Source organism: Pan troglodytes, chromosome 13 (genome assembly GCF_028858775.2).
Source record: "Pan troglodytes isolate AG18354 chromosome 13, NHGRI_mPanTro3-v2.0_pri, whole genome shotgun sequence".
NCBI lineage: Eukaryota > Metazoa > Chordata > Mammalia > Primates > Hominidae > Pan > Pan troglodytes.
The window spans coordinates 80,507,890-80,535,545 of record NC_072411.2 but is presented as its reverse complement, the minus strand read 5'-3'; the positions used below and the strand labels follow the sequence as shown (position 1 = coordinate 80,535,545).

Below are 27,656 nucleotides of genomic sequence, written 5' to 3'. Positions count from 1 at the left end.
TTTGAATGCAAAAACCACACATTTATTAAACATATGATTAACTTAAAAACAACACACCAGTTTGTTTTAAAGTGCTCCTTATCCAAAACCTTAAACAAAACTATCAGCCCAAAATGAATTCAAAAAAACAGATTACAAGGCAAACAATGACAATAGGTATGGACAGGCACTACCAAAAAATGCTATTTGTTCTTTAATTAAATAATGCCATTCTCAAGTGATATAGAGCAGTCATCTTGACAGAATTCCTTTTTGTATAAATATTCATAAATAAAAATGTCTCTAGATATTGGAAAGAGCTGCAAACAATACTTTACAACAGCAGCTTAATATCTATTTTAGAAAAAAAAAGCACTAAAGTTCTCTTCCATTGAAAGTTGTTTATTTCTCTAGTGTAAGTGAGCAAAGTCACTACAGCATTAAAATCTCTTTTCTAGAACAACGTAAAGAACAACGTATACACATCTTAAATTTGGTAGGTCACAAAAGTTAGAATGCAATCATCTTTTGAGGCAACAAGAAAATAAATACATAAAAATTAAACACTTTAACCCAAAATTTGGTATTGACAAATCAGTAGTGTCAACTTCACATATGAAGGACAATACAGTCTGGTTATTTAAAGATGCTCAATATGTCATGGTATTTGGGCTAAAGATACTTAGAATATTGTGTTTCCTTTTTGATTAAAGGAATACAATACAATCACCATCAAGCTGCTATCGTAACTCATTTTTAGCTGTGGTAAAGTGACCATTTGGTCCATGGCACAAGTTACATATATCACACTTCTGTCAAACTGAAACCTTATAAGATTTCATGTTTATAAGCTACAATACACCCTGACCAAGCTGTCAGTCCCCTCACAGTTTTTAAGAAAAATATCTACATTTGTCCTTATGGATGTCAAAATGTTACACCATCATTTGTTCAAAAAAAAAAAAAGATGCACATTCATACTGTGAAGTTATTAGGAAAATACTCTTGCAAACAAACTATATAAAGATAAAATACACTTCAAAAGTATGTGGTTTGTTTTCTTGTTTGTCTGTTTTACAATATTCTATAAAGTGCAGAGTCCTAAGGGAAAAAACTACTCCCTATAACAATAGTTTAATTACAGCAGCTTTTGCATAGCAATACTTAGAGGAAGTTGGACACTTCAGTTTCTTCAGGAAGAGAAGGATGGAAGAGTATCTTCTGATTCAGATTGTTTTTTGGCCATAAGTCTGCTTTCTTCAGGAATGGTTGCTGATGCCAAATCTCCATTAAGTGTATTTTTTGAACAGTGAACAGGTCCTATGAAGACATTGATAAAAACGTTAAACATCCTGTCAATATTAACTCCAGTCCTCTGTGAAAGAACATTTTAAATTTCCTATTCAGGGACATGAAATTCCTTTAGCTTCTGGCTAATTTTGTATTTCCTTGTTTGTTTCATGCAGGAAAACTTAACTTTTAGACTAGAGTATCAACAGCCACAAGGAGAAACATCAGAATTCATAAGATAAATGATGAAATTGCCTGAAGTAGAGATTTTTGTTTTGTTCACTGCTAGAATCATGGTTGGCACATAATGGGTAGTCAATAAATATTTGCTGAATTGAATTTAATCTTTATTAATTAACTATTGCTTTTTCAGCCTATTTTAATGCTGTTAATATCCTCCTTGTTCCTAGGCAAAGAAACCAAGACCCATAAAAGGATACACGCCTTACCCAAGATCACACAATTGGTAACAGAACGAGGACTAAATTCAGGTATTCCTCTTTTCATTCTAAGACTTTCTGAGCAAAGCTGACAAGGTACCTCATACTGAAAGATCCCATTTCTCCATTTGTAATGCAGCTCACAGAACTATCACTGCAACTCCATGTTAACACAGCTGACTACACTGGCATAGTCCTGTTCTAAGGCAGTTGTACCTTTATATATATAGTTTGAGTTTACCATCATCATTTATTACTTTCATACTTTTTGAAAAAGCTTGTTAAAGAAAATAGAAGCAGTTGCATCTCACAAGAAGAATATTTTTATGTAACAACTTTCAACTAAGACTGCCAATTGCAAAATATATACTTTCTGGAAAGAGCACTAATTCAATCTTTGCTTTGTCAGCTAATTGAAACACTAAACTAGTATAAACAGGAAAAAATCTAAGGATAAAATTTCTGACCTAGTCTATACTTGCTAATTTAAAGATGTTCTAGAGAAGTGAACTATATGTATGCGCGTGTGTGTGTGTGTGCGTGTGTGTGTGTGTGTGTGAGACTAGTTTTGTTACAGTCCATAACAGTTAAACTGGGGGATGCTAAATATAATAGAGCATGTACACCTAGATCTTTTGAAAATTGTTTTCAAATATTCAGGACTAGAGTAACTAGAAGAAAAGAATTCTAAAGAAAAATGGATGGCTTTAAAAAAATTATTTTAGTAATCACAAATGATCCCCTTAAAAAAAAAAAAAAGATGTCGCACTTAAAACTACAGGGTAGCATACAGAACTCCTTCATGAACTCTGGATTAAGAGTCATGTGTAAAAGGCATAAAGAATAAAGAGAATCAGAATCTATCTTACCTGCCTCAGATAACTTTTTTCACATACTCAACCTCTTTAACCCTCCTCCTCTCCTCCTCTTCTCTTCCAGGTCTTGCTTGATTGGCCCAAGAAAGTTTCTTTCTCCCTTCCCCTTCCCGGTTTCCTTCCTTCATTTCTCCACCCACATCTCAATTTAAATTCAAAATGTTAATGAGCATAGAATAGTGCCATATATTAATAAATAGATGATTAATTCAGTTTTAAAAAAAAGTGGGCATTAAAAAAAAAAAAAAAAGATTCTATCAACTCCTAAAAATCCAAAAATGACCAGCAATCCTTTGTAAAATTGCCATATGTATGAACTAAACCTGTTTAACTTTCTGGTTACATAAAACAACTCCAGCTTAATCAGTGTTTTCAATACACTCAAATGCTAGAAATACACCATTGTTTTGTCCCATTTCAGCAATACTATGAATTCACTGGGCTCTTCCAAAGAATGCTTAGCTATCCAAAGAGCTAACCACCACTTATCATGTCATTTCCACAAGAAAAATAAAATCTGTTTTCCAAACAACTGACTTACAAATGAACTAACTATTGGAACACAACCTGTTCCTTAATTGGAAATTGTACATAGTTTCTATCCCACATGCTTCCTGAGAAATAGTAGAGACTTGGAGAGTATAAGTCTATTAATGGAGATGTAATAATAAGACTATATTTGTGTTCACTGCAAATCATGGTCACTACTATCTTACTAGATATTCTGACACACTTTCAAAGCTTCTTCTCTGAAGAGAAAAATTTAAAAATTTTAACATAAATCACAAAACCTTTCCTAAAAACATTCAATCACAGTATGCTGCCTCTTTAATAAGGAAGAAAAAGGTAGAGGAATGAATGCTACTATAATTCACCGTGACTACCAGACAAAATTCTTTTCCTTAGCCATTTCTAGGTATTTTAGTAAAGTAACAATGCTGACTTTTATATGAACTTGGAACTTGCCTTTATTTTCCCCTAGAATCCTGCTAACAATTCATGCCTTCTTCTAAAACGCTTTTTAAGTCCAAGTATAGTGGTGGTAAAAGATCATGATATTCTATAAATATATATCTGAGATACGATATTTACAAAGCAATCCTGGGCACTCCTTAGTTAATAACAAACCTGTTTGTAAGGGGATATATGAGCTTTCATTGATTGAGCGCTGTTTGCTTACCTCTGAATTAAGGAATTAATCAAAGAAACAAAGTACAATGTTCAGTCAGTATACTTCATTTCCAGAAATTACAGAGCCCCACAGTAATTTTGCTGAATATGCCAAAGAAAGAGACAGAATCTATGTCACTTACTATCTGGGTCTTCAAGAGGAATATCACTACAAGAATCTGTATCTGAGTAGGTTCTTCGGCGTCGCTGGGAGAGTCGGTGAAGTGTAGATACTGGTTCTTTTATAGAGTGGCTACTCCTGCAAATTAAGTAAAAAGCATTAAATTGTAAGGCCTTACATAAACAAAAACACACTCAACTGGAATTTTAAATGACTTCTCTTTAAGTGAAAAAAGAATTATTTTTATGCTCAACGTCCCGTGTTAGCAACATTCTACTCAGAAGTCAAAAACAAGTGAACCCATTTAGAAGACAGCTGGTAACCTGGAGAATATGGCTTCTGAGCTGAACTAAAAGGAAGAGGGGTACAATGAAGAAGTAGTGACTTCTGTAGGGGAGACTCCAGAGAGCAGACATATCAGTCAGTTTACAAATGTTTGAAAACTAAAAGTCATAGGTTTCATGAGTGCATGTATTTTAAGTCAATCCATATCTGATCAAAACCAGCAGACTGAAAGAGATGGGCAAGGAGTTCATAGAGCTAGAGGTAGACTCACTGACAACAGCAAGAGAAGATAAAGATGGCAAAAAGGGGCCTAGAAAAACTCTTTTAAAAATCTGTCTCAAAAATTTAAACAGAGAAGCAAATCACCGCCACCTAACAGCATCTCAGCTACTATTTTTGTAACAGCCCAACTTTACTGTACTTAAAATTATTATTTTATGAGGTAGAAAGGATAGAAAAATTTCTTTCATAAAAATAAAAGTTGGTCAAAAATTGATTAAGCTTCCATTTTTCTGGAAAATTCAGTTGGTGGGACTCTTGATTCCCTGACAAGGTTGGATATATACATCATTGGATTCCTCTGAGTATTTGACAGTTTAATCAAAGATTATACAATCATCAGGGGAAAAAATTAAAACATGACAAAACAGCATTTAACAGTCCAAATATAGAGAAATAAATGCCAATGTCACTATAATTAAATCACTTTCCAAAGAACTAAATAAGACAACCATAGCAACTTAAAGGACTATTACCTAACAAAATAATAGTTTAACAACTTAGCATTTTGGTAAGATCTATCCAGAAGGTAAAATTTTTAAACGTATTGATATGAATATGTACTTTAAAATATCAAGTGGTTTTCTCTCTTCAGCAAGATCTTTCTCTCTTAATGAAACAACAGCTCAGCATGAATAGATGATGCTATAAACAGCTGAGGTAAAATGAGCCCTAGCTGTGGAGTCTCAATACATCAGAAATGTACTTCTGTCTAACCATCACTTGATATACAGTCATGCGTCTCTTAATGACAAGGATGCATTCTGAGAAATGCATCGCTAGGTGATTCTGTCACTGTGCAAACATCACAGAGCGTGCTTACACAAAGCTAGCTAGTATAGCCTACTACACATGTAGGCTATGTGGTATAGCCTATTGTTCTTAGGCTACAAACTTGTACTGCATGTTACTGTACTGAATGTTGTGGGTGACTGTAACAATGGTATTTGTGTATCTAAACATACCTAAACATGGAAAAAGTACAGTAAAAATATGGTATTATAATCTTACGAGGCCACTGTCACATATGCAGTCTATCATTGATGGAAAAGTCATTCTTCAATATATGACTGTATTTCAAACATCTAAAAAAGGTAAAATGGCTGGCAAGGTGCTTACCTTGCTGGTTAATTAATTCATTCATTTTTTTCTTTACTGACTACCTACTGAGGCCAGGCCCTTATACTAAATACTAGGAGATAAATACTGAGAGATAAAATGCTGGTTTCGAACCAGACCTAACCCATACAGAGTTTACATTCCACACCACTTGTTACAGGCCCAAAGAACTTCCCTAGATGGATATAATTTGAGAGACCTTAGTCAAAAGAAAAGGTTCTTTTACCTCTCTGAACTGCAAGAACCAGGGTGGCTGACAGAACGCTTCATCTAGAAATTTTGGAAAAAAAAAAGAAAAAAAAATTAGCATAATCCACATGTCAAGTAGAATCATGCAGCTCTAATTTACTATTATCATAATAAACATAAATTTACTCAGAGAAAAAGATACCTGGCAAAAAAAAAATTTAATCTTTCACAGACTCAAGCAACATAATTAGTACAACATCAAGCTTTCTCCCTAATAACCATTAATTGGAATCTTTTTCAACACACACCAAAAACATGCTGGATTCTTTTTTCAAAAGTAAAAACCAAATTTTATACATAATACATATATATGTGTGTGTATACAAATATAAAAAACAGGGTATATAACTATAAATAAGATATAAATGTGATAAAAAAGGAGTATCTAGCAAGCCACAAAATATTCTAATAAATATCTCTTTTTTAAAGGACAGTAGTAGAGTCTGGCAGCAAAGCTTCTCTTTATCATTAATTATTTAGGTAGCTGATATACAAATGTTCTAAAGTGTGGTTTTCATGGAAAACAGCATTAATAATTCAAGACTTTAAAGAACTCAGAAGAAGAGCCCTAAGTCTCAGTGGATTTCCAAAACATATATTTAAAAAAATAAAGAATACCTAATTAAGCAGAACATTTAAAAAATATGATAAATACTAAACATAATTTGGAAGATCCAACTACTCCATCAAAATATAAAGGGAGGCAGCCAAGTAAAACTGATTATTTCAAAGTTTAACATGGTAGCAGAAAAACAAAGATTATACTAAAGGTTTAGGGTGGTTGCTTTTGTATACATGAGCCCAAGAGTCTAACAAGCCCAGGTCTAACATTTATGTTATGCAAATGCCTTCTATATTTGGAACATGAGCCACTAGTTGCTCTGAGAAATACCAGTTGAAATGCTAAGAGATATGACCCACCCAGTTTGTAGTCTGGGAACATCTGATAAGATTGACATTAAGATGCAAATGGCCACTAACATCTCCTTTAACAGAAATTACTTCCTTTAGGCTTACTAACCCAAGGACATCCCCACTATAATAATCACTCAATCTGTAGGTCCAATGACGGTTGTCTGAACTTTTATGACAACTTGAAATAAAGTTAAATGCAAGTTTACTCTAAGATGAATTCATTGAGATTATATAAAGCGCTTATAAAGATCAGATTAAAGCACTTACAAAGATCAGATTAAATTGTTTTGGAATACTCAAATTTTCAGCTTTATTTTTCATATAAATAAATGTAAGTTTTTCATATAAATAAATAAATAAATAAATAGTTATTTTTAAAAAAAACATGAAGATTGTCTGACCTTACTTTCCATGCTATTTGTCTCTAGAACTAATAATTATTTCAGTTTCTTATATGTAAAATACGCATTGACTTCTCTGGACTACAGAGCATTTGTAACATAAGGGATTTCCTGAGAAGTTCAATGCAGAAGCAAGGCAACTCTGAGGTGTTTTACTGCATTTGACTCTAAAAAGTACAGCTTTAAAAAAAAAGTGTACCCTTTGTCTATCAACCTCAGGAACATAGCACTACATATCCATCTCAAAACACTGGTTTCTTTGTTCACACATACTTGTTAATTAACAATTTATAGCATATCTACAATTGTCCTAAAAAGCAACATTGTCAAACTATGTTCTACTCAACACCACACCACAGTCCTGTAAGATGGTATTAAAAAATACATAAAATGGGCCAGGCGCAGTGTCTCACGCCTGTAATCCCAACACTTTGGAAGACTAAGGCGGGCAGATCACGAGGTCAGGAGATTGAGACCATCCTGGCTAACATGGTGAAACCCCGTCTCTACTAAAAATACAAAAAATTAGCTGGGCATGGTAGCAGGCGCCTGTGGTCCCATCTGCTCAGGAGGCTGAGGCAGGAGAATGGCGTGAACCCAGGAGGCGGAGCTTGCAGTGAGCTGAGATTGCGCCACTGCACTCCAGCCTGGGCGACAGAGCAAGACTCCATTTCAAAAAAAGAAAATATATACATATATAGTATTTATATATATATTTATTTTATTTGTGTATATATATAATGGGCTCAATTGTCAAATAAATTTCAGAAACACTGTACACTACACTTTCACCTCTCAGAGATTCATAATACACTTCAGCATAAAAGAGGGTGTGACGGCTGGGCATGGTGGCTTATGCCTGTAATCCCAACACTTTGGGAGGCTGAAGCAGGAGAACTGCTTGAAGCTAGGAGTTTGAGACCAGCCTGGGCAACAAAATGAGACTCCATCTCTACAAAAAATAAATTAAAAAACTTAGCTTGAAGCCAGGAGTTTGAGACCAGCTTGGGCAACAAAATGAGACCCCCCCCATCTCTACAAATAATAAATTAAAAAACATAGCCAGGCACCGTGGTGTGCGCCTGTAGTCCCAGCTACTCAGGAGGCTGGAACTTGGGAGTTTGAGGATGCAGTGAGTTATGATGGTGTCACTGCACTCCAGCCTGGGTAACAGAGTGAGACCCTGTCTCTAAAAAAATAAATAAATAAATAAGTAAAAAGGCTGTGACAAGTCCTATCAAACCCAATTCATATCATTTAAGTTAACCTAGCAATTCCCAAATTAATCTGGCCATAAAACTCATTTTCATGGTACGCTTGCCTCAGAGGAAACTATTAGCCCATCAAATACTGATTAGAAAATAAATCTAGGCAATAATCTTTACTAAATCTCATATAACTAAATTTGCTGGGACAGGTAAGAGAACCTAGGAATAAGTTAGACCCTATTCTCCTAACAAATAGATCTTCAGGTAATTGCTGAAACAGCAACAAGGCGGCATTCTTACTCCTATAAATGGACTCCTAAAAACACTTTGATGCAATAAACTTGAAGTCTCATTAAAGCTTATCTCACCTACAAATTTCTAACAGCATGCTAGAGCAAATTTATTAGCTCAGAAAGGACAACGAATCTGCCACCCCCGGCAAAAAGAGGACTTGTTCTGAGCAATAAGGAAGTAAGAAACTAACACTGAGCACCTAACAGTAAGCAGGTCAGATCGTTTGCAGTGACTCTCTGATATACACTGTATTTTTACACATGAAGAAACTGAAGATCAGCTACTCTGAGGGTTCAGATCCAAATGCTTAGTACAGAATACCGTTCCCACCAGACTATGTTTCAAATTCCTTCTAACTCCTTTAAAGATTTACGTAATTGCACCCCATTGTGACTAAAATCTCATTCTGTTGTGTAATTCTTACCAAGCAGAATAGAGCTCCCCAACTTTTTCTTTGTCACAGCACTTTGTAATATTTTCCTAGACACTGGGGAAAATGGATGAAGCAGCCTGTGGGCAGGCCATGCACAGCCCCTCCAAGGAGAAGGGAATGAGGACACTAGCACAAGTGCTCAGCTCATCAGCTAAGAAGCTCTAATATGAAACAGTACAAACAAAAAAATTCAACTTGTTAGCTGTTCCCCCCCACACCCACTGCCTGTTTCCACCCTTAAAAATAAATACCAAAATGAAACGAAAACCACATGCAACATTACTACTGAGGGAAAAAACCAAAACAAGAAGTTCAAACCATTTGAACAGGAGAAGGTGACACAGGAGAAACTAAGGGATCCGGATGGTGCAGTTGAAACATCTCAGGTTTAAACTTGGCATTGGCTATCTTCACACATTCCTCAAGCGTTGTGATGAATGTGTTACACGTGGCACTAAGCAGAGAAGAGGCTTCATTCATGTTCTGAAAAATTACACAAAGACTTGAACAGATTTGCATACAACTACATGGAATCATATACAACCTTATCATTAAAAAATAAGACATCTCCAACAGACACATTACTATGTTATGTTCAAATTTATTTAAAATACAGTACCTTAGAAAATTAAGCTGGGGCAAAAAAAGAAAAAAGAAAACATTAAAACATCTATGTATAAGAAATGCCTGTCTCCTAAACAATGTATGAAACTAGATTCTAAGAAAAAATAAGTTTTGCATTTAATTATCGTATTGAAAAACTGTGTACAAAAGTTTATCTTAGAGAAATCTAACCTAAACAATAATTTTCATTTTCCCAAAAGTGGACACAGACATGGAATACCCTTAGAGTTAATTAGTGGCAGTACAATTCATGCCTACCCTCTATCCATTCTCCCACTTCTTCCTTGATAGAGTAAAAAGCCCAATTTTGTTCAGGATCGCAAAGTGCCCTGATCCTGGGGGATGAATAGAGACTGATCTAACCTAGTCATGGCTATTCCAACACTCTTTACTAAATGCTCATTTTTTCCTAGTTTCCTTTGAGCCAGAAAAAAAAAAAGATGAGAAGTTGGCTAGGGAATTTCTGGGATTTTTGTTTCCCGATTCAAAACCAAGCACAGCAAGTTGAGAAGGACTCTCTCTACCCTGGCAACCCCACTGCCTCCTGCCTCTTTGTGAGCTTGACAGTCATCTTGACACCTGGGGCATTAGGAGAAAAACTCAACACACCAAGAATGGCAGAGTGGAAGGATGGAACAAGCCTGGGTCCCTAATACTGTCACTGAGCTGCTGTAGCAAGTGTGAGGTCAACTACCTCCAGGGAGCTTGTGGTCAGTTTGTCCTTGGGCTTCTTACACAAGATTCCTCCCCAACAAGAGAAGGCCACAGAAGAAATAGGAAGATTTCTTGCCCCACTTCTACCAAGTTAGGCAAAAAGGGACAGGCAACATGCTGGCCTTTCACCCAGAGAGTGGTATAGCTCACTGGTCCTATTTTACCATGAAGAATGAGCCTATTATAGCCCGATCCTACTAATCTGAGTTTTGATTCCTAAGTCACTGTTCTGAGAAGGATTTGTTTTAAGTTATTTCATAAAGATAAGTTATCAACTCTCATAGTTGAAGCAGGGACCTTATTACCAAAAAAAGAGAATAGCAGCTGTCCAGTGAATTTATGCCGCTAGCCTGGAGAACAAAGCCTGGAATGCTTCTTCCCCACTCCAACCTCCAAATTATCAGACTGGCTGCAAAGACAAGCCTTGACCCCTGGAGAAATATGCTACTTCATGTTCTTCTCTGGCCACACAGACACAATCGAGAAGATGCTACAGATTTCCAGATAGTATACAGTAGGCAGAACCCAGAAAAGCTGAAAATAACTCAATGTGAAAATGCCTGTCATCTTATGGAATGACTGAGGATCCCCCCAGAGTACTCCAAAGCATAACCACACGTGAAGAGATCCTCTTCGCCCTACCTCTGCACTAGGAGATGAATGATTCTCATCATGGTGAACAAATTCCTGTATCGTATGAACTTGCTGCATTAAGAGGTCACAGTAGAGGCGAAGTTCAGACATTTTGGTTTTCAGCGATTCACTGGTTTCACTTATTTCTGAAAAGAATATACATAAATATACAGTTAGATCATTTTCATATTCTTTGAGCAATGTAACAAAATGTAATCATTTAAAAAAGCAATGAATATAAATACCTACAGCTCAAGAAATGTGAGACCTTGGAAATAGGATACAAGAGCCCTAAGGAAACATCTTCTCTTCAGATAATTGGGAAAAAGCTGACAGTTATATGCCTGCCATGTTTAGGTGATTTCCAGAGATAGGATGATGACCACTGGATGTTTTACACAGGATATTTCCATTCCATTACTCATCTTCCATTTAAAAAGTGCTTGGTTTTCTTTTGTGAATTGCTTTTTTATTTTGTCCTTTATACATTTTTTCCAGTTCTGATGTTGGTTTTTCTCTTAACAATATAAACTGATAGTTTGTAGAAGTTCTTACAAATTAAAGATAGTAATCTTTCCTCTATCTTATATACTGCAAATACCTTATCCAGATCTGTTAGCTTCCTTTCAGTTTTCTTTATTTTGGCTTACAGAAGTTTTAAATTTTTATGTAATTAAAACTATTGTTTATAAACATTCATTTATTTTCTTCTGTTTCTTTCAGTTTCATTTTCACATTATACTATTTTCAAAATTTTTTATTAAGAGCATACTTTCTTCCTTAGTATCTCCAGACAAACTAAACATCCAGCCATAATCTCAGCCACTCACAAGCCAATACCTTTTAAACTAGAAGTATAAGCTACAGAGGAGGAAAATTCATAGAGTAAATTTCTGGTGCTTCTCCACACTCCCTGGGCCAGGCCCCAGTGGTCTTGCTCTCTGGTCCTAGCCACAAAGCCACTTTTGCCAGAATGGACAAAGCAGCTCTATCTGCGCATTTAATCTAACCTAAATCAATTCCTGCTCATATTTAAGCCTATTCTTTCTCCTTCTTAAAAAAAAAACTGTGGTAAAGTATACATAAACATAAAATTTACTATTTTAACCACTTTTAAGTATTCACTTCAAAATGTGCCATTAAGTACATTTGTATTTGTAAAATCATCACCACCATCCATCTCCAGAACGTCTTCATCTTCCCCAGCTGAAGGTCTGTACCCACTAAACACTAATCCTATTTCCACCTCCCCCTGGGCCCTGGGAACCAACATTCTATTTTCTGTCTGTATAAGTATGACTGCCCTGGGTAATTCATATAAGTGGACATAGACTATATGTCCTTCTGAGATTAGCTTTTTTTTTTTTTTTAATCATTATTATACTTTAAGTTTTAGGGTACATGTGCACAATGTGCAGGTTAGTTACATATGTATACAAGTGCCATGCTGGTGCGCTGCACCTACTAACTTGTCATCCAGCATTAGGTATATCTACCAATGCTATCCCTCCCCCCTCCCCCCACCCCACGTGATTAGCTTTTTTTACTTATTGTAATGTCTATAAGGTTCATCCACAGTGTAGCATGTGTCACAATTTGCTTTTTAAAGCTGAGTAATATTCTATTGTATATTTTGTTTATCCATTCCTCTACCAATGAACATTTGGGTTATTTCCATCTTTTAGCTATTGTGAATATTCATTCCTTCTTATCCTACCTGTAGCTATATTCTGTAATGTTTTCATATATTTCAAAATTGTTATAAATTCAATCCTCAGCCTTCATTTCTCAATACCTATAATTTACTTGCTTTCACTAATGTAATTAATTTGCATTTAATTATAAAAGTAATACATACTTAATAAAAAATTTTGAAAAATAGAAAAAATATAGAAAAGAAAAATCAAATAACGGTACTATGGTTTGAATATCGTTTGTTTCCAGCAAAACTCATGTTGAGTCTGGGTCCCCAGTGTGGCAGTGTTAGGAAAGTAGTACTTCTAACAAGTGATTAGGTCGTCAAAGGAGTGAGTGAGTTCTCAACCTCTTGGGACTAGATTAGTTACTATGAGAGCGGGTTGTTATAAATCGAGGCTGCCTCTTGGGTTTGATCTCTTTCCACACACACCTGCTTTCCCTTGCTTCCTCCGCCATGCTATGATGCAGCATGAGGCCCTCACCAGAAGCCAACTAGATACAGCTGCCCAATCTTGAACTTCCAGCCTCTAGGGCCATGAGTCATACCTCTTTTCTTTATAAATTACAGTCTCAAGTATTGTGTCAAAGCAACAGAAAATGAACTAAGACAAACTATAATCTCACTATCAAGAAATTGTCATTTTCACATTATATCTGTATATAGTTGAACTAATAACATAAATCATTTGCTTTGCTTTCAGTTTCTAAAAATCTTTTTGAATTGGCAATATGCATACATGGTAAAGTCAAAAGATACCAAAGGGTATATACAGTGACAACTGAGTCTCCTTCCCACAAATTCCACTTCCAAAGGTAACAATCTGACCAATTCTTACATACCTTTCCTAAGCCAGCCAATGAATACTAACAATATACATAATTCTGAATCCTGCTTTTTTCAATGATCATTTAACCTTGGGCATTTTCTCACATTGAAATTCCTTTTCAACATCTTACTGTCTATATATCAGCCAGTGAAAGCACGAGTTTAGGCTGGGCGCAGTGGCTCATGCCTGTAATCCCAGCACTTTGGGAGGCCGAGGCGAGTGGATTACCTGAGGTCGGGAATTCGAGACCAGCTTGGCCAGCGTGGTGAAACCCCATCTCTACTAAAAATACAAAAATTAGCCAGGCATGGTAGCAGGCGCCTGTAATCCCAGCTATTCGGGAAGCTGAGGCTGGAGAATCGCTTGAACCCAGGAGGCAGAGGTTGCAGTAAGCCGAGATCGCGCCATTGCACTCCAGCCTGGGCAACAGAGCGAGACTCCATCTCAAAAAAAAAAAAAAAAGAAAGAAAGAGTTTATTGAGCCATTCCCCTAAATTTATAGCTTTTACAAAATGTTTACTATGATAAAGATATATGTAAATCTCCATTTCTAATTATTTCCTTGGGATAGATACTAAAAGTGGACAGGCTAATTTAGTTACATTTATATTTATATTTAAGAAAGTACTCTCACCACAAGGGAAAAGTTTATAGTTACCTTTTTCTTTTTTAGTCCTTGTATCAGTCAAACATGCTTTGGAGCTCCCCAGAGCGACCAGCCACCTCTGTCTTTCAGCTGCATTCACTGCCTTCATGTAGAAATGCTGCTCTCCAGGAATGATTAATTCCATTCTTGTGTTGTCTGCTGAATGAACTATGATGATAAACAAAGGGAAAATACAGTTATAGACTTAAGTAATTTAAGGGTAATCAAATAATCATCTAATCACACAGTATCAGATGCTTCATATACCTAAAACATTGAACTATCATTCATGATGCAGGCAGTGCTGCTCCCTGAGGGGCCACCCAGTGGCACTCCCCAAATCAACATTCTCATATAGACCCGGGGTGACAATGGTGCCAAAGCGATGACAGAGTATGAAAAAGAAAACAGGGACATACTAACTACTGAGAAGTGACAGCCCTCCCCCACCTTGGGGCCACTTATCCTATTAAATACAACTGCAATGAATGTTATACTATCACACATTTTTTACTGATTTCCTTGAAAACAAAGTCTTTGTTTTCATATATAGTGCCTGACACATAGAAGGAATGTAATAAATGACAACTACAGCCACCTTCTATCAGAAAAGTAACTCTATGATATGCCCTTAATTATGGATCATAGCATAACACATGGAAGGCATGTATATTTTGAAGACATTCATCTCTTCCCCTCTTTCTACCTCTTCTCCTGCACACACACACCTCCTTTGATGCTCTGAGAAAAGAGAGCTAATCAGGAATTATGATGAGCCAATCCCAAGTCTTTGTTGTAAAACAAAATTTGTGTTAAGCTGTCATTCATCAACAAATATTTACTCAGCTCAGAGCAGTGCTAGTAGAAGAGAAGATAGAGGGGAAGAAAAAAGGTGTCTTTGCTTCTATACAGTTGACAACTTAACCAAGAAACAAACTGACACACCAAAAACAATCAGAATACACATATGTTTAACTCTTTGGTGCAGAGATTTCTTGTGTAATTATGAGAGAAAGTAATTTAAAAAGGCTTCAAGAAGAAGGGTTTGATGAAAGCGGGATTTGGTTAAGAAAATGAATGAGAAGAAGCTTAAATGAGAAAATAAACACAGAATGTATTGAGAATATTAGGAAACAAGCATAAATAGAGGCTTCCATTGTAATGCAAAGTAATATTCATACTCGTTTAGCCAGTATAGTGGTGCAAGCATGTACTCCCAGCACCTGTAGACCCAGCAACTTGGGAGGCAGAAGGCTGAGGCAAGAGGATCGCTGGAGCCCAGTACAGGCTGCAGTGAGCTACGATCACACCACTGCACTCCAGAATGGGCAACAGAGCAAGACCCTGTCTCAAAAAAAAAAAAAAAAAAAAAAAAAGAAGGAAAAGAAAAGAAAAAAAATTCATATTCATGAATGGACAAGCTGGGAGGAGCCAAATTATGAGGGTCCCAGCAAAATCTGACAGAAGCCCCAACTTAAATAATTAATTGCTATAAATATTGACCAGATGTTTAGTGTATTACGGCAAGTAAGTGCCACAGAAATGTTGCTATCTTATTATTCTACTTATATGGGTCATTCTTAGTTGCAGACACTGAAACATACAACCATGCAACAATCAATTATGAATGCAAAAGATTTCTAGGCTAGGGTAAAACTACTGAACTCCTAAAGCTATAAGAGTAACTCTTCCTTGCTACTTGCCAATACTAGTGAAAGCACCAATACCTACTTTAAAAGAAAGCAATGCTCTAATTTCTAATGATGTTGCTACAAGATGAAACTAAAATAAGATGACTCATTTTTAAACATACCAGAATTTATGCATCCAATCAAGGGTGGTCCCCTCCAAAGTTGTCACCTGAAAAGGCAACAAACTTAAAAATGATGCTTCCAAAACATCAGAAAAGATGGACAAGACCTCTAAACACAAAACTACAAAACATTACTGAGAGAAATTAAATATCTAATTAAACAGAGTTAATGGAACAGAAGACTCAATATCATCAAGAATATAATTCTCCTCAAATTGATCTGTAGATTCAACACAATTCCAAACATTCCAGCAGATAGCTGTGGAAATTTATAAGCAAATTCTAAAATCTGTAAGGAAATGCAAAGGGCTTACAATAGCCAAGACAGTACTGAAAAAGAACTAAAGTTAGGAGACTTTGGCTATCAGATACAAAGAGAATAAAGCTAAAGAAATTAACACAATGTAATATCCGCACAAGGATTAACAACAACAACAACAACAACAAAAACAGGGCCACAGAACAGAATAGACAGTCTAGAAAAAGACTCACATATACATGGTCACTTGCTTTGTGACAAAGGTATCCCCATGGGGGAAAGGTTGCTATTAAGTCAAGTACAGACCTACTATAGACCTAAATATAAAAGGTAAAACAATAAACATTCAAGAAAGTAACACAGAAGATGTCTTCAGTGGGTCATAAAAGGATCCAATAAAAGAAATTAACAAATCGGATTTCATTGAAATGAAGAACTTCTGTTCCTCAAAAGGTATCATGAACAAAATGAAAACATAAACTACACAGTGGAAGAAAACATCTGCAACACAAAGACTCAACCAGACTATACAAAGAACTCCTACATATCAACATGAAAGATAGCCAAAGTTAGAAAATGGGCCAAAGACTTGAAAGAGGACTTCAAAAGAAGACAACATTCAACCTTTTTTTTTTAACTTTTTGTGGAGACAGGAGTCTCATTTTGTTGCCCAGGCTGGTCTCGAACTCCTGAGCACAAGCGATCTGCCTGCCTTGGCCTCCCAAACTGCTGGGATTACAGACATGAGCTAACACTCCCGACAAGAGGACACTGAAATGGCTAACATCTAAAAAAGTATTCAACATCATTAGTTATTGAAGAAATGCAAGTAAAAAACCACCATGAGATACCACTACAAACACCAGAAATATTCCGAATTTTTAAAATGGATAATACCAAGTTTTGGCAAAGATGCAGAACAACTGGAACTCTAATACTCTGATCGATTGCAGAAAAAATTTATATAATCACTTTGGAAAACATCTGGCATTATCTGTGAAAAAGATTATTGGCCAGGCACAGTGGCTAACGCCAGTAATTCCAACACTTTGGGAGGCCAAAGCGGGCAGATTGCTTAAGCTCAGGAGTTCAAGACCAGCCTGGTTTTTGCAACACGGTGAAATCCCATCTCTACAAAAAACATAAAAATTAGCTGGGCATAGTGACATGTGCCTCTGGTCCCAGCTACTCAGGAGGCTGAGGTAGGAGGATCACCTGAACCCAGGAGGTGGAGGCTGCAGTGAGCCATGATCACACCACTGCATTCCAGCCTGAGCAACAGAATGAGAACCTGTCTCAAAAAAAAGCAAAAAAAGAAAAGAAAAGAAAAAAAAGAAAAAAAGAAAAAGATTCTCTTCTTGACCAAATTTTAGTCAGGCTCATTTGAATCCTGTACTCACCTAGGCTTCCTTCTCCATCCTTGTAGAATCCAGTTTTAGCAAGAATCCTACTAAGTCAGTTTAGCCAGAATCCCCTAACACCATATTTCATCACCCGCCCTTGATATCTGACCACATTCTTCATTCCCTACCATTTCCCAGCAATGTCTGATCACCCTGGCCTCAGCCTGCCTTCAGCAAGAATCCTGTTAGGTCAGTTTAGCCAGAATCCCCCCACTTACCTTTTAGTAACTTTCCCTCCACTGACACTGTCTCCCCCTAACCCTGCTCCTTGGCTATAAATTCCCACTTTTCCTTGTACTTGGAGTTGAGCCCAATTTCTCTCCTCCAATGCAATAGTCCCTAAATCTATCACAATAGTCCTAAATAAAGTTTGCCATACCATTTCAACGTGTCAAGAATACTTTTTCTTTAACATCTATTAAAGCTGAAAGTATGAATATTCAGTGCCTTAGCATTCCACTCCACTTCTAGAGATACACTAAACAGAAATGCACACATATGTTCAATAAATGTGTAAGAATGTTTATGGCAGCTTTAGTCACTGTAGTCCCAAAACGGAAATAACCCAAAAATCCTTCAGTACTAGAATGGATACCAAAATTGTGAGATATTCACACAATGGAATACTGTACAATGAGAATGACTGAACTACTGTTACATAGAACAATATAGATAAATTTTACAAACATGATGTTGAGTAAAAGAAGCCAGACACAAAAGAAAATACTGAATTATTCCATTTATAAAACATTAAAAGTAAGACAACACTTATGTATGGCAATTAAAGTCAGATTAATGGCTACCTTTCAGGAAGACTGTTTGATAGCTATGACCCAGAGCTCACCATGTCAAAGGAAACACACTTCATGAAGGACAAGTATTCAAGCTAGAGTGGAGAAATGAAAACGACCAGGAGGGAGTTGAACAGTCACTCCCCTGGTGCTCTAGTTTTTCCTTCACTCTCTTTGAAGAATTCAGTCCTTTTCACTGCCATTTTATCTGATTTCGCCTCCACCCCACACACTCCAACCACACACACAAATGAATCAATGGTCCATAAAATCTTCCTTCACGAAAATTACAGCAGGACCTATTGCTTTATTTCTCCCCTTTTGGAAGAAAAGGAAACCATCTCTATCACCCAGAGGAACTTACCTCCAAATTCAGCAAAGAACCAGAGTTTATGACTCCAACTTCATACCTTATCAAAACCCTACAGAGCTGGCCCCATCATCTTTAGAGTTCAGCCTCCAACTTTTACAATATCTTTCTATTAATTACAACAATAATGAAATAGAATGCTTATAGACTGAAGGTGGACACTAAAGTAGTATCCACAAGAAATTGTTTGTCAAATCCAAATTGGAAGACTAGCAAAAGTTATTTCCATTCAAAAATACATTTGTAGAGGGAGAATTATCAAAAACTGTGTTTAATTGTGTTAACTGTGATGAAATGCCACTCCTGACTGCTAAGGATATAAATGGTATTAGATGATCCCTACGTGGTTAGAAATGCTTTTTTTCCTCGTCTGGAGTATGCTGAAGAACCCTTGACTATCTAACCTCCAATTCCTCTAATTCTGTATATTCACTTACCTTTAATTTCACAAACTGCCATCTTTATGCTTCCTTTGCTCCCTTTGCAAACATCATCTTGTGAATCATAGTAGGATAAGATTCCATTATCTAAAACAAACCAACGAGGCTGCCAGCCTAAAAAGACCATAAATAACAAAAGGTCAATTGGAAAGACATTACTTTCACCACATGGAAAATTGTGATTTCAAAACCTGCCATCCACATTATTTCTTGGCTCTCATATAACATTCTGATAATGAAATTTTCAATCACCAAGGCTTACCAAAAATGTTTTTGCATCAGTCTCCACTTTATTGGGAGAGGTTTCTGGAGCAAACTCCAGAGCAGCAAAAACACGGGGAGTAATACTTCTAATTCTAGCTCACAGTGTTCTCATTAACAACCCATAAGGCCCATCCTCAGTAATAGCCCTAAACCGGGTATAGCATAACTGCCCTCTTTTCCTAAAAAGGAACAGAGTTGGGGTTATGATATTATGGGAAAAGCCACAGAAGACAAGGGTTCTAGCCTTACCTATAGTATCATTCTTTAATGGATAATCATACCCTGGGGACAAATCTTTTCATTTCAATAAATCTCTAAAATTCCCAGTCCCTAAAATGTGTAGGTTGAACAAGATGACCTCTCAGATGCCACCTAGCCCTCTAATTCTGCAATGTGCCTCTTATAAAATACATATTTCTAAGCAAACTCCCTTAAACACAATGAGTGCTAAATGAATTCCAGTCTCTTAAATAGAAGCTACATACCCTATGGTGAGAACACAGATTCCCCATATGACCCCCTCTTCCCTTGTCTGCAGTTGCACAGCTAGGGTTGAAATCCTAGAAACTGCAATTGTTCGATTGATATTTATTCAGTGACTAGAGCTCACATCTATCACAGACTTGGCTCCATGCCAAAGCTGATGACAAGGATGATGGCTTTCCTTGGCACCCAATTCCCACTCCTCTTTGAAGCCAAACTTGGTGTTCCCCGGAGTCTTATCAAGCATGCTACTAATTTACAACAGTTCACTGACTATTAACATGGTGACCATGCTGGGAGCAGTGTGACTGTCCTTGTTCTTTCCATGACTATTAAATAACAATTCAGCACAAATATTCATGGCTAAAATGTACATTTTAAACCATGGATGTTCGTATCCTGGTCACTTTTGCCATAGCCTGCCACATGATCAATTTGATCTTTCCAGGGTCAGATAGTGCCGAGAGGGGAGATGGGTCAGTCATCCTTACACTTTAATACAGATCCAGGACTTAATTCCCCAAAAGGATTTATCTCTAACACTTTTGAAATGACAACCCTGAGTCATCAAAAAGATTAAATTTTACTTTGTAACCCTGTTTAGGAAGGCAGGGAATGCAGTAGTACAGTTCAGAAAGACAGATATCTAAAGCAACTAAAAACCAGCAACTTTCAGGTTCCTGGAAGATTCCTTTTTATGAAACAACAGAGTATTCCCTAGTGAGACCTAAACAAATTAGAAGGTAAGTTATTTTGGTACATGGACTTTATCTTGTTCATCACTGCATTCCCAGCAACTAGAATGGTGCCTGGCACATAAGAGGTACCAAAAAAATCTATTTCTCAAGTGACTGAATAAATAAATGAATGAATGAATACCCCAAAAGTGAGATATTTCAGGGATTGTTGCTGTTGTTTTGTTTGGTTTTTTGAGACAGGATCTCACTCTGCTGCCCAGGCTGAAGTGCAGTGGCATGAACATGGTTCACCACAGCCTCGACCTCCTAGGCTCAAAAGGTGCTCCCACCTCAGCCTCCCAAGTAGTTAGGACTACAGAAGTGCCACCATGCCTGGCTAATTTTTTAATTTTTTATAGAGACGAAGTCTCATCATGTTGCCCAGGCTGGTCTCAAATTCCTGGACTCAAGTAATCCTGCCACCTTGGCCTCCCAAAGTGCTAGGATTACAGGTGTGGGCCATCACACCCTGCAGATATTTCCTATTAACCATGAGAATATAGACATACAATATATCTTTGAGAGTATATTGTATTGATCATGCATGGAAATGATAAAAACATTATCTTTCCAAACACTAATTTACCTTGTCAAACAAATTATAAGCAGGGGGTGGTGAAAATACATTCCTCCACCCAGGTTTAGTATGCCTATAGGACAAATTATGATTTTGCAAGCCTGCAGTACTGCAATTCAATATCTCTTTAAAACAAATATTGGGCAAAATGATTCATTTAGAATTTGCAGCAACGTGAAAGGTGAGTGGTTGAACACATTAATATAATCAAGCCTGTTAATTATCTCTACACACTTTTTGAAGAAATATTTAATAAAACAATTTCTAATTGATTCACACACTTATATAACAGAGGGTAATATCTGTGAAAAAGATTCACGGGTATTCCCTTTTTAAAATTCTTTTTTTTTTAAAAAATTCTTTTTATCTCAAACTACAAAATGTTACTGAAATTCTTACTCTCTACAAAGGATTCTCAAATAACACTTTTTTTTTTTTTTTTTTGAGATAGAGTCTCGCTCTGTCGCCAAGGTTTGAGTGCAGTGGTACAATGTGGGCTCACTGTAACCTCTGCCTCCCAGGCTCAAGTAATTCTCATGCCTCAACCTCCCAAGTAGCTAGGACTACAGGTGCATGCCATCATGCCTGGCTAATTTTTTGTAATTTTTGTAGGGACAGGGTTTCACCATGTTGGCCAGGTTGGTCTCAAACTCCTGACCTCAAGCTATCTGCCTATCTCAGCCTCCCAATGTGCTGAGATTACAGGCATGAGCCACCGTGCCTGAACAACACTATCATTACACTTAAAGATCACTTAGTATGAACAGCTGCTCATTCTTATGACCTAAGATGAACTAAAATTAATAATCAGCACACCATCTACCCAAATTTAACTTTTAAAAATAAATTCTTCCAAACAAAAGATTTCTTTTCAACCAGCTTCTACAATGCATACTAGAAGTTGACTAAATGCCCTGCAAAGACTAAAATCTAAATCACATGTGATTAAAAGCTCAACCCCTGGTTATTTAGTACCATAGGAGATGAGGAAATCGCCACCAAGCCCAGGTTTCATCTCAACTCTTAAATTATGACTCATCTCAGTAATGGCCCAATGGTTCCACAACACCATGCTTAGGAACACTTGCAATGAGATGAGCATTTGCATCTCAAAGCATACAAGCTAATGTCTTTTTTTTTTTTTTTTTTTTTTTTTGAGACAGGATCTCGCTCTGTTAGCCAGGCTGAAGTGTGTGGGTACAATCATAGCTCACTGATCCTAGCTCACTGCAGCCTCCATTTCTCTAGCTAAAGCAATCCTTTCGCCTCCGCCTCCTCAGTAACTGGGACTACAGGTGTGCACTACCACACCTAGCTGTTTTTTGTTTTTGTTTTTTTAGTAGAGACCACGTCTCCCTATGTGGCCCAGGTTGGTCTTGAGCAAGCAATCCTCCCACCTCCGCCTCCCAAAGTGCTGGGATTACAGGCATGAAGCACTCTACTGTCTTTAACAGTTAACACTATACCTCAACCAAACAGTATAACTGCTCTCACAATGGCCAAAATGAAAATGCCCAATAAAAAATATTTATCTAACTTTTAAATGTTTCCCGTTAAAACATGTCACTTATAGAAATAAATTGACTTTTTAGTTTGAACAAAATAAAACATCTGTGTATCATAAATGTTAAAAGCATTTGCTGCTACAAATCTGGCTTTAGCATTCTAATAAATCAAAAAGCAGGTATAACTGTAGCTCAGTGCTTATGCCTTAAAAAGTTTACCTGCACATTTTGCACAAGATCAGGTGCACAAGTCGAGAGTACCACACAATTACTGAGGGATGTGATACTTTTGGCAGAGCGAAGAAGTGGGCAGCAAGTCATGATTTGCCTATTATGCTAGACCCCCCCAAAAAAAATCTGTTTACTGTTCAAATTTATCTTAAAACCATCTTCTCACTTAGTGAGGTCATGGAATTCTGGAGTTGGAAGGCATCCCGGGGCAAAATAACTAATCACCCTGGCCTTATCAGACTGAGGTCCTGAAAGAATAACTGACTTGCCTTCATTGTTGGTTGATGGCAGAGATTGGACTACAACTCAAATTTAAGGAGCTTTTAAATAAGCCTACAGGCTGCCAATGTCATGGTAAGGGGCCCTTTCCTGCTGGTCTCTCATTTCTTCAAAGTTTTTCCTTCCAACCCACTTCACAGGTGAAAGTGACTTGCCTGTTCTCCTTCTGTGTATTGGCACTTTCTTCCACTATTTCTCAGTTAACAGAATTCCCCAACGTAAGGATACTTCAATGACAATCCCTAAGAGAATATTATCTGGGGACAGCTTCCAAAATCATGCTCGCTAAGCTTGAACAACCTCAACAAGACAACGTTTTAAATAAAATGTTAAGGAAATTAAAAGAAATACAAAAAAGAATTAAAATTAAATCTTGTAGTTGAAACAATTAAAGGGTCCATTCCAGTCCAATACTCCGACAACTCAGTTATTAACAAAATGCTCTTAAAGTATGAATACTAAGTGTGAATAAGGACGGAGATCGCAACAACACATGTAGGGTGACTGAGAATTGTTCCTGAGGCTACAGGAGGCAAGGATTAGTATTATTACACTAGCAAAGAAGTGGCAGGTGCACTTCCCACCCTCTAGAAGGTGCGCAGCCTCAAACCCTCCCCTGAAGAGGCCAGAAGGACTCAACAAGCTCTGGAATCGAGCAGAGCGAATTCGCTCTGAGGGTCCGCGGAGGCCAGACGGAGGAAGAGGAGCCCCGACCCGCCTTCTCAGCAGCCCCCCGCCTCTCTCCTCTTCCCTCATCACACGAGCCCCCATACCTGTGAGATAGTTGGTCCACTTGTACAACACCCCCTCCATGCTTCAGAGCCCCACACCGCGCATCCTCCCGGCCCGGCGCCGGCCGCGGTGATGGGGTAGGCGCAGGGCCTGGGGCAGCCCCTCCCGGCCCGCCCGGGCCCCCTCCGCCGGCACGAAGCCGCTTTCTGCCTGCGCGCGCCGCAGGGACGTGGCGGCCTTTAGAGGCCGGGACAGCGGGCGCAGCGTGGAGCTTGGGGGCCGCGAGGCGCGGGCCCAGACATTCCCGGGTAAGCCTCGGCGGCGGCGGCCGCGACAACGGCAAAAATGCGCCCGCGACCGGCCTCCTGCTCGCGCTTCCGCGGCCCGGCTGCTCCCTCCGGCGCCCCGGCGCTGCCTCTTCTTCGCCTGCCTTCCTTCCCCCTGGGCTCCCCGTTTGTTTTCATTGACCCCGACGTCGATTTCACTTCCTGGATGAAAGGGGCCGGATCGTCCCGGGAAACCCCTCCCCGGCGGCGGGGCTGAAGGAGCGGGCGCGGCCTGCGGCCTCGCCGCCTAGCCGGAGGCTGCGCGAGGAGGGCGGGGCGGCGCGTCACACCCTCGGCCTGCCTGCCAGGGCCGCCTTTACTCCTCCCACGGGCCGGTGGCCAACAGTCCCGAGGCTCCCAAGTTTCCCCTTGGCCGCCAAGGCCCAGGCTGACCGCCCGCGGGGGACAAGACCTTCGAGCTCCGCTGCGCGCGCAGCCCCGGTGCCTACCTGAGGAGGAGCTGCCCGCACACTCATCCCGCGGGCACTTAGTTCTCTCGGGTTTTCCTGGGTTTTCTTCAGAAATACATAATATCCTGTTTCTTCATGAAATCCTGTTTTTATTTTACATAAAATCCTGTTTTTTTTTCAAAAATACATAAAAGCCTTCCTATTTCTGTTTGCTTCGTATTTTCCTCATATTCAAGGGATCTGAAATTATCTCCTAGGAAGGCAATGTGCAGCAGACGGGGGCCTCTGACAAGGAATGGCGAGGGCCCCCAAGGAACTGTCATCACGCCGATAACCTTGGATAGCCACAATTTTATTTAGAATATAAAACATGGAACTCGACTTCGGAATTTTAGTCTAGAAATGGGGACTTCCCCCTAGCTTTTATGATTTTTGAAACTCCTGCTTGGACGCAATCGTCATCTTGCATAATCGACAGTAATTTTCAGGTTAATGGAATTTTGCAAACTTTAAGCAAAGCACATCAATCAGGCTCAGTGCTGCGGCTTTTCTTCGCATCACCGGGGTAGAATAGCACCTCTACTCCCAGAACTTAATCCAGGCGAATGCAGAAGGCCTTTGCTGGTTTTCTGGTTTGGGTAGTCTTTGGGTATTCACTTGGAAACAAGGCGAATTGATGGATGGATAGAGTGATGGATGGATATGTAATAAATATAATATAGTTCAATGACAGGATCTAGATGGTGGGTGTAGGAGAGTTTACTGTAGAATTCAACTTTTCTGTGTATTTTAAAGGTTTTCATACTAAAATTGGTGGTGAAGTGGTGTTGTCACACAGATTTGACCAAATCCCTGCTGCGTATTAGCTGTGTGAGATTGGGACAACATGCCCAATACTCAAGTTTTCTTGACTGATGTGGACAATTACGTATCCCATGGGATTGGTACAAAAAAGTCAAAAGAACATTCCCCGCACTACCAGAGGCCCTCGAATCAAGGGCGGCCCCGAGTGGGGGGGAAAAGAAATGCAAGCCAGCGGAGGATGCTGAATTGTGGAGGTCGGCTCTCGGAAACGCCTGCAGCCAGGCAGAGGAGTTGCGGTACCGCAGTTTCGTTGCATCGGGCTGGCCTTCAGGTTGTGCGACTTAGCCTGGAACCTCTGAATGCAAGACTCCGACCTGAGAATGCGCTTCAAGGACACCCCCGAAGCACCCAGAAAGCCACCGCCAGCCTATTTTTTACGCTCCTTTTCCAGCATGCTTCTCCCACCCCCCAGTATCTGTCTGCTCGTTCCCTAGGGGTCTTAGAAGTCTTTTGCTTCCAGAAATGACAACCATATTCCCTGACTCTACGACATCCCAGGCTGTTTATTTCGTCTTATGCCAGTTTCATTTTAGAAAATGCGAATGTTGTCACCGAACCCTGAGGAAACCTGCTGTAAAATATGCGGGTTTAGCGAGAAGAAGCGGAGCGAGTGTGCGTTGCGCTCTTAGAGACTGAGGACAGCCAGCCCGAGGGCCTAGAAACAGCGTTAACCGCGCTGAGCACGCTGCGGGAGGCGGAGGGGTTGGGGCCATGAGAGGGCGGGGCCGCATCTATGGCCCCGCCCCGGCCCTTTGTGACGCAGGACAACGCCTGCCACGCGTCGGAACTCGGCCGCGGGACATCCACGGGGCGCGAGTGACACACGGGAGGGAGAGCAGTGTTCTGCTGGAGCCGATGCCAAAAACCATGCATTTCTTATTCAGATTCATTGTTTTCTTTTATCTGTGGGGCCTTTTTACTGCTCAGAGACAAAAGAAAGAGGAGAGCACCGAAGAAGTGAAAATAGAAGTTTTGCATCGTCCAGAAAACTGCTCTAAGACAAGCAAGAAGGGAGACCTACTAAATGCCCATTATGACGGCTACCTGGCTAAAGACGGCTCGAAATTCTACTGCAGGTAGGAAATGCTGCGAGCTGCCCGTGCGTCCAGTTGCACAAAATCTTGCCTGCCTCCACCAAGCGGAAGCCTCATTGGTTGGTTGGTTGGGGTTTTATTTTTTAACGGTAAAAGTTGAGCCCTTTATTCATTAAAAAAAAATCACATTATATGGCAGTGTTTCTCTAATAAACTGAATATTTTTATTTAAAGTATTGAAAATGTTGTGGCAATAAATTATCAAAAATACGATACATCCACACACACATCGACCACCACCATTACCCTTGGGACCTCCAGAATTAAATCAAGGTTCTGCCTATAAGGATGTTCACATTTTTCCCTTGCCAGAAGTATTGAGTCTTTACGGAGGAATACATGGAATAAAGAGATTTAATTCTGGCCTTCAGAAGCACGATTTTTATAGGTTGTGGCCACTTTCTATCAAGAAAAACAGTTACTTCCCTGGTGACTTCTGGTGGGCCCTGCTCCGTCATTCCACCTGGTGCCTACTCGGATTTAATTGATGGCTTATTACTCAGAGGGAGAATCTTTTCTTTACCCTGTAAAGATAGGACTGGGAAAGACAGTTCCATCCATTTAGAATAAAAGAGAAATTTAATAAGAATTTATACAATTTTATAATTTAATAAGAATTTAATAAATTATATCATTAGAATTTAATAAGAAAATATACCATTTTAAATTACTATTAAAATGACGTTTTGAGGCTAAACCTGCCCTATCATTTTTTTACAACAAACCCAGGGAGTTAAATGAGTTCTTTGTACAAGCCATGCACCTAGTTAGGGGCTGGAGACCCATTAAAAAGTTAACTGTTGAATAGTTTTTGTAAAGATAACAATTTTAAAAAATGAGATGGCTGTTAATGATTAACTTTGGGCAAATCATACTTC

The 27,656-nt window shown here is 38.7% G+C and overlaps 2 protein-coding genes across 7 annotated transcripts in view; one reads left to right on the top strand and one right to left on the bottom strand.

Annotated features, from left to right (window-relative positions):
* PLEKHA3 (pleckstrin homology domain containing A3) lies at positions 1-24,850 on the bottom strand. 2 transcript variants are annotated; one of them, XM_054679152.2, is made up of 9 exons: positions 24,126-24,526; positions 19,274-19,390; positions 16,014-16,060; positions 14,213-14,368; positions 11,039-11,175; positions 9,377-9,541; positions 5,785-5,828; positions 3,898-4,013; positions 1-1,299 (listed from the first exon to the last, which is right to left on the bottom strand). In XM_054679152.2, exons 4-9 carry the CDS (start codon positions 14,343-14,345, stop codon positions 1,172-1,174), a joined length of 723 nt encoding a protein of 240 aa, XP_054535127.1. In that variant the 5' UTR covers positions 14,346-14,368; positions 16,014-16,060; positions 19,274-19,390; positions 24,126-24,526; the 3' UTR covers positions 1-1,171. The 2 variants fall into 2 exon arrangements, with proteins under 2 accessions (XP_054535127.1, XP_515943.2); XM_515943.8 differs by lacking the exon at positions 16,014-16,060 and having other exon boundaries at positions 24,126-24,850.
* The window catches only part of FKBP7 (FKBP prolyl isomerase 7), a 16,857-nt gene continuing 14,027 nt past the window's right edge, over positions 24,827-27,656 (top strand). The window contains exon 1 of one of the 5 annotated variants that reach the window (XR_010150159.1): positions 24,827-26,760. Coding sequence is in view for 3 of the 5 variants with exons in the window: in XM_054679154.2 (XP_054535129.1) it covers positions 26,540-26,760 (221 nt within the window). In the remaining 2 variants the exon portion in view is untranslated. The remainder of the gene's footprint in view (positions 26,761-27,656) is intronic. The other 4 variants (XR_010150160.1, XM_054679154.2, XM_009443819.5 and 1 more) reach the window with 4 other exon arrangements.

Excerpts from the sequence above, each read along its gene's own strand:
- PLEKHA3 (XM_515943.8), bottom strand. The coding sequence starts at position 24,165 with ATGGAGGGGGTGTTGTACAAGTGGACCAACTATCTCACAG. Across the intron at positions 14,369-19,273 it reads GGCAGTTTGTGAAATTAAAG|TTCATTCAGCAGACAACACA; the intron begins GTAAGTGAATAT and ends TTATCATCATAG. Across the intron at positions 4,014-5,784 it reads GGTTCTTGCAGTTCAGAGAG|GAGTAGCCACTCTATAAAAG; the intron begins GTAAAAGAACCT and ends CTTAATTTGCAG.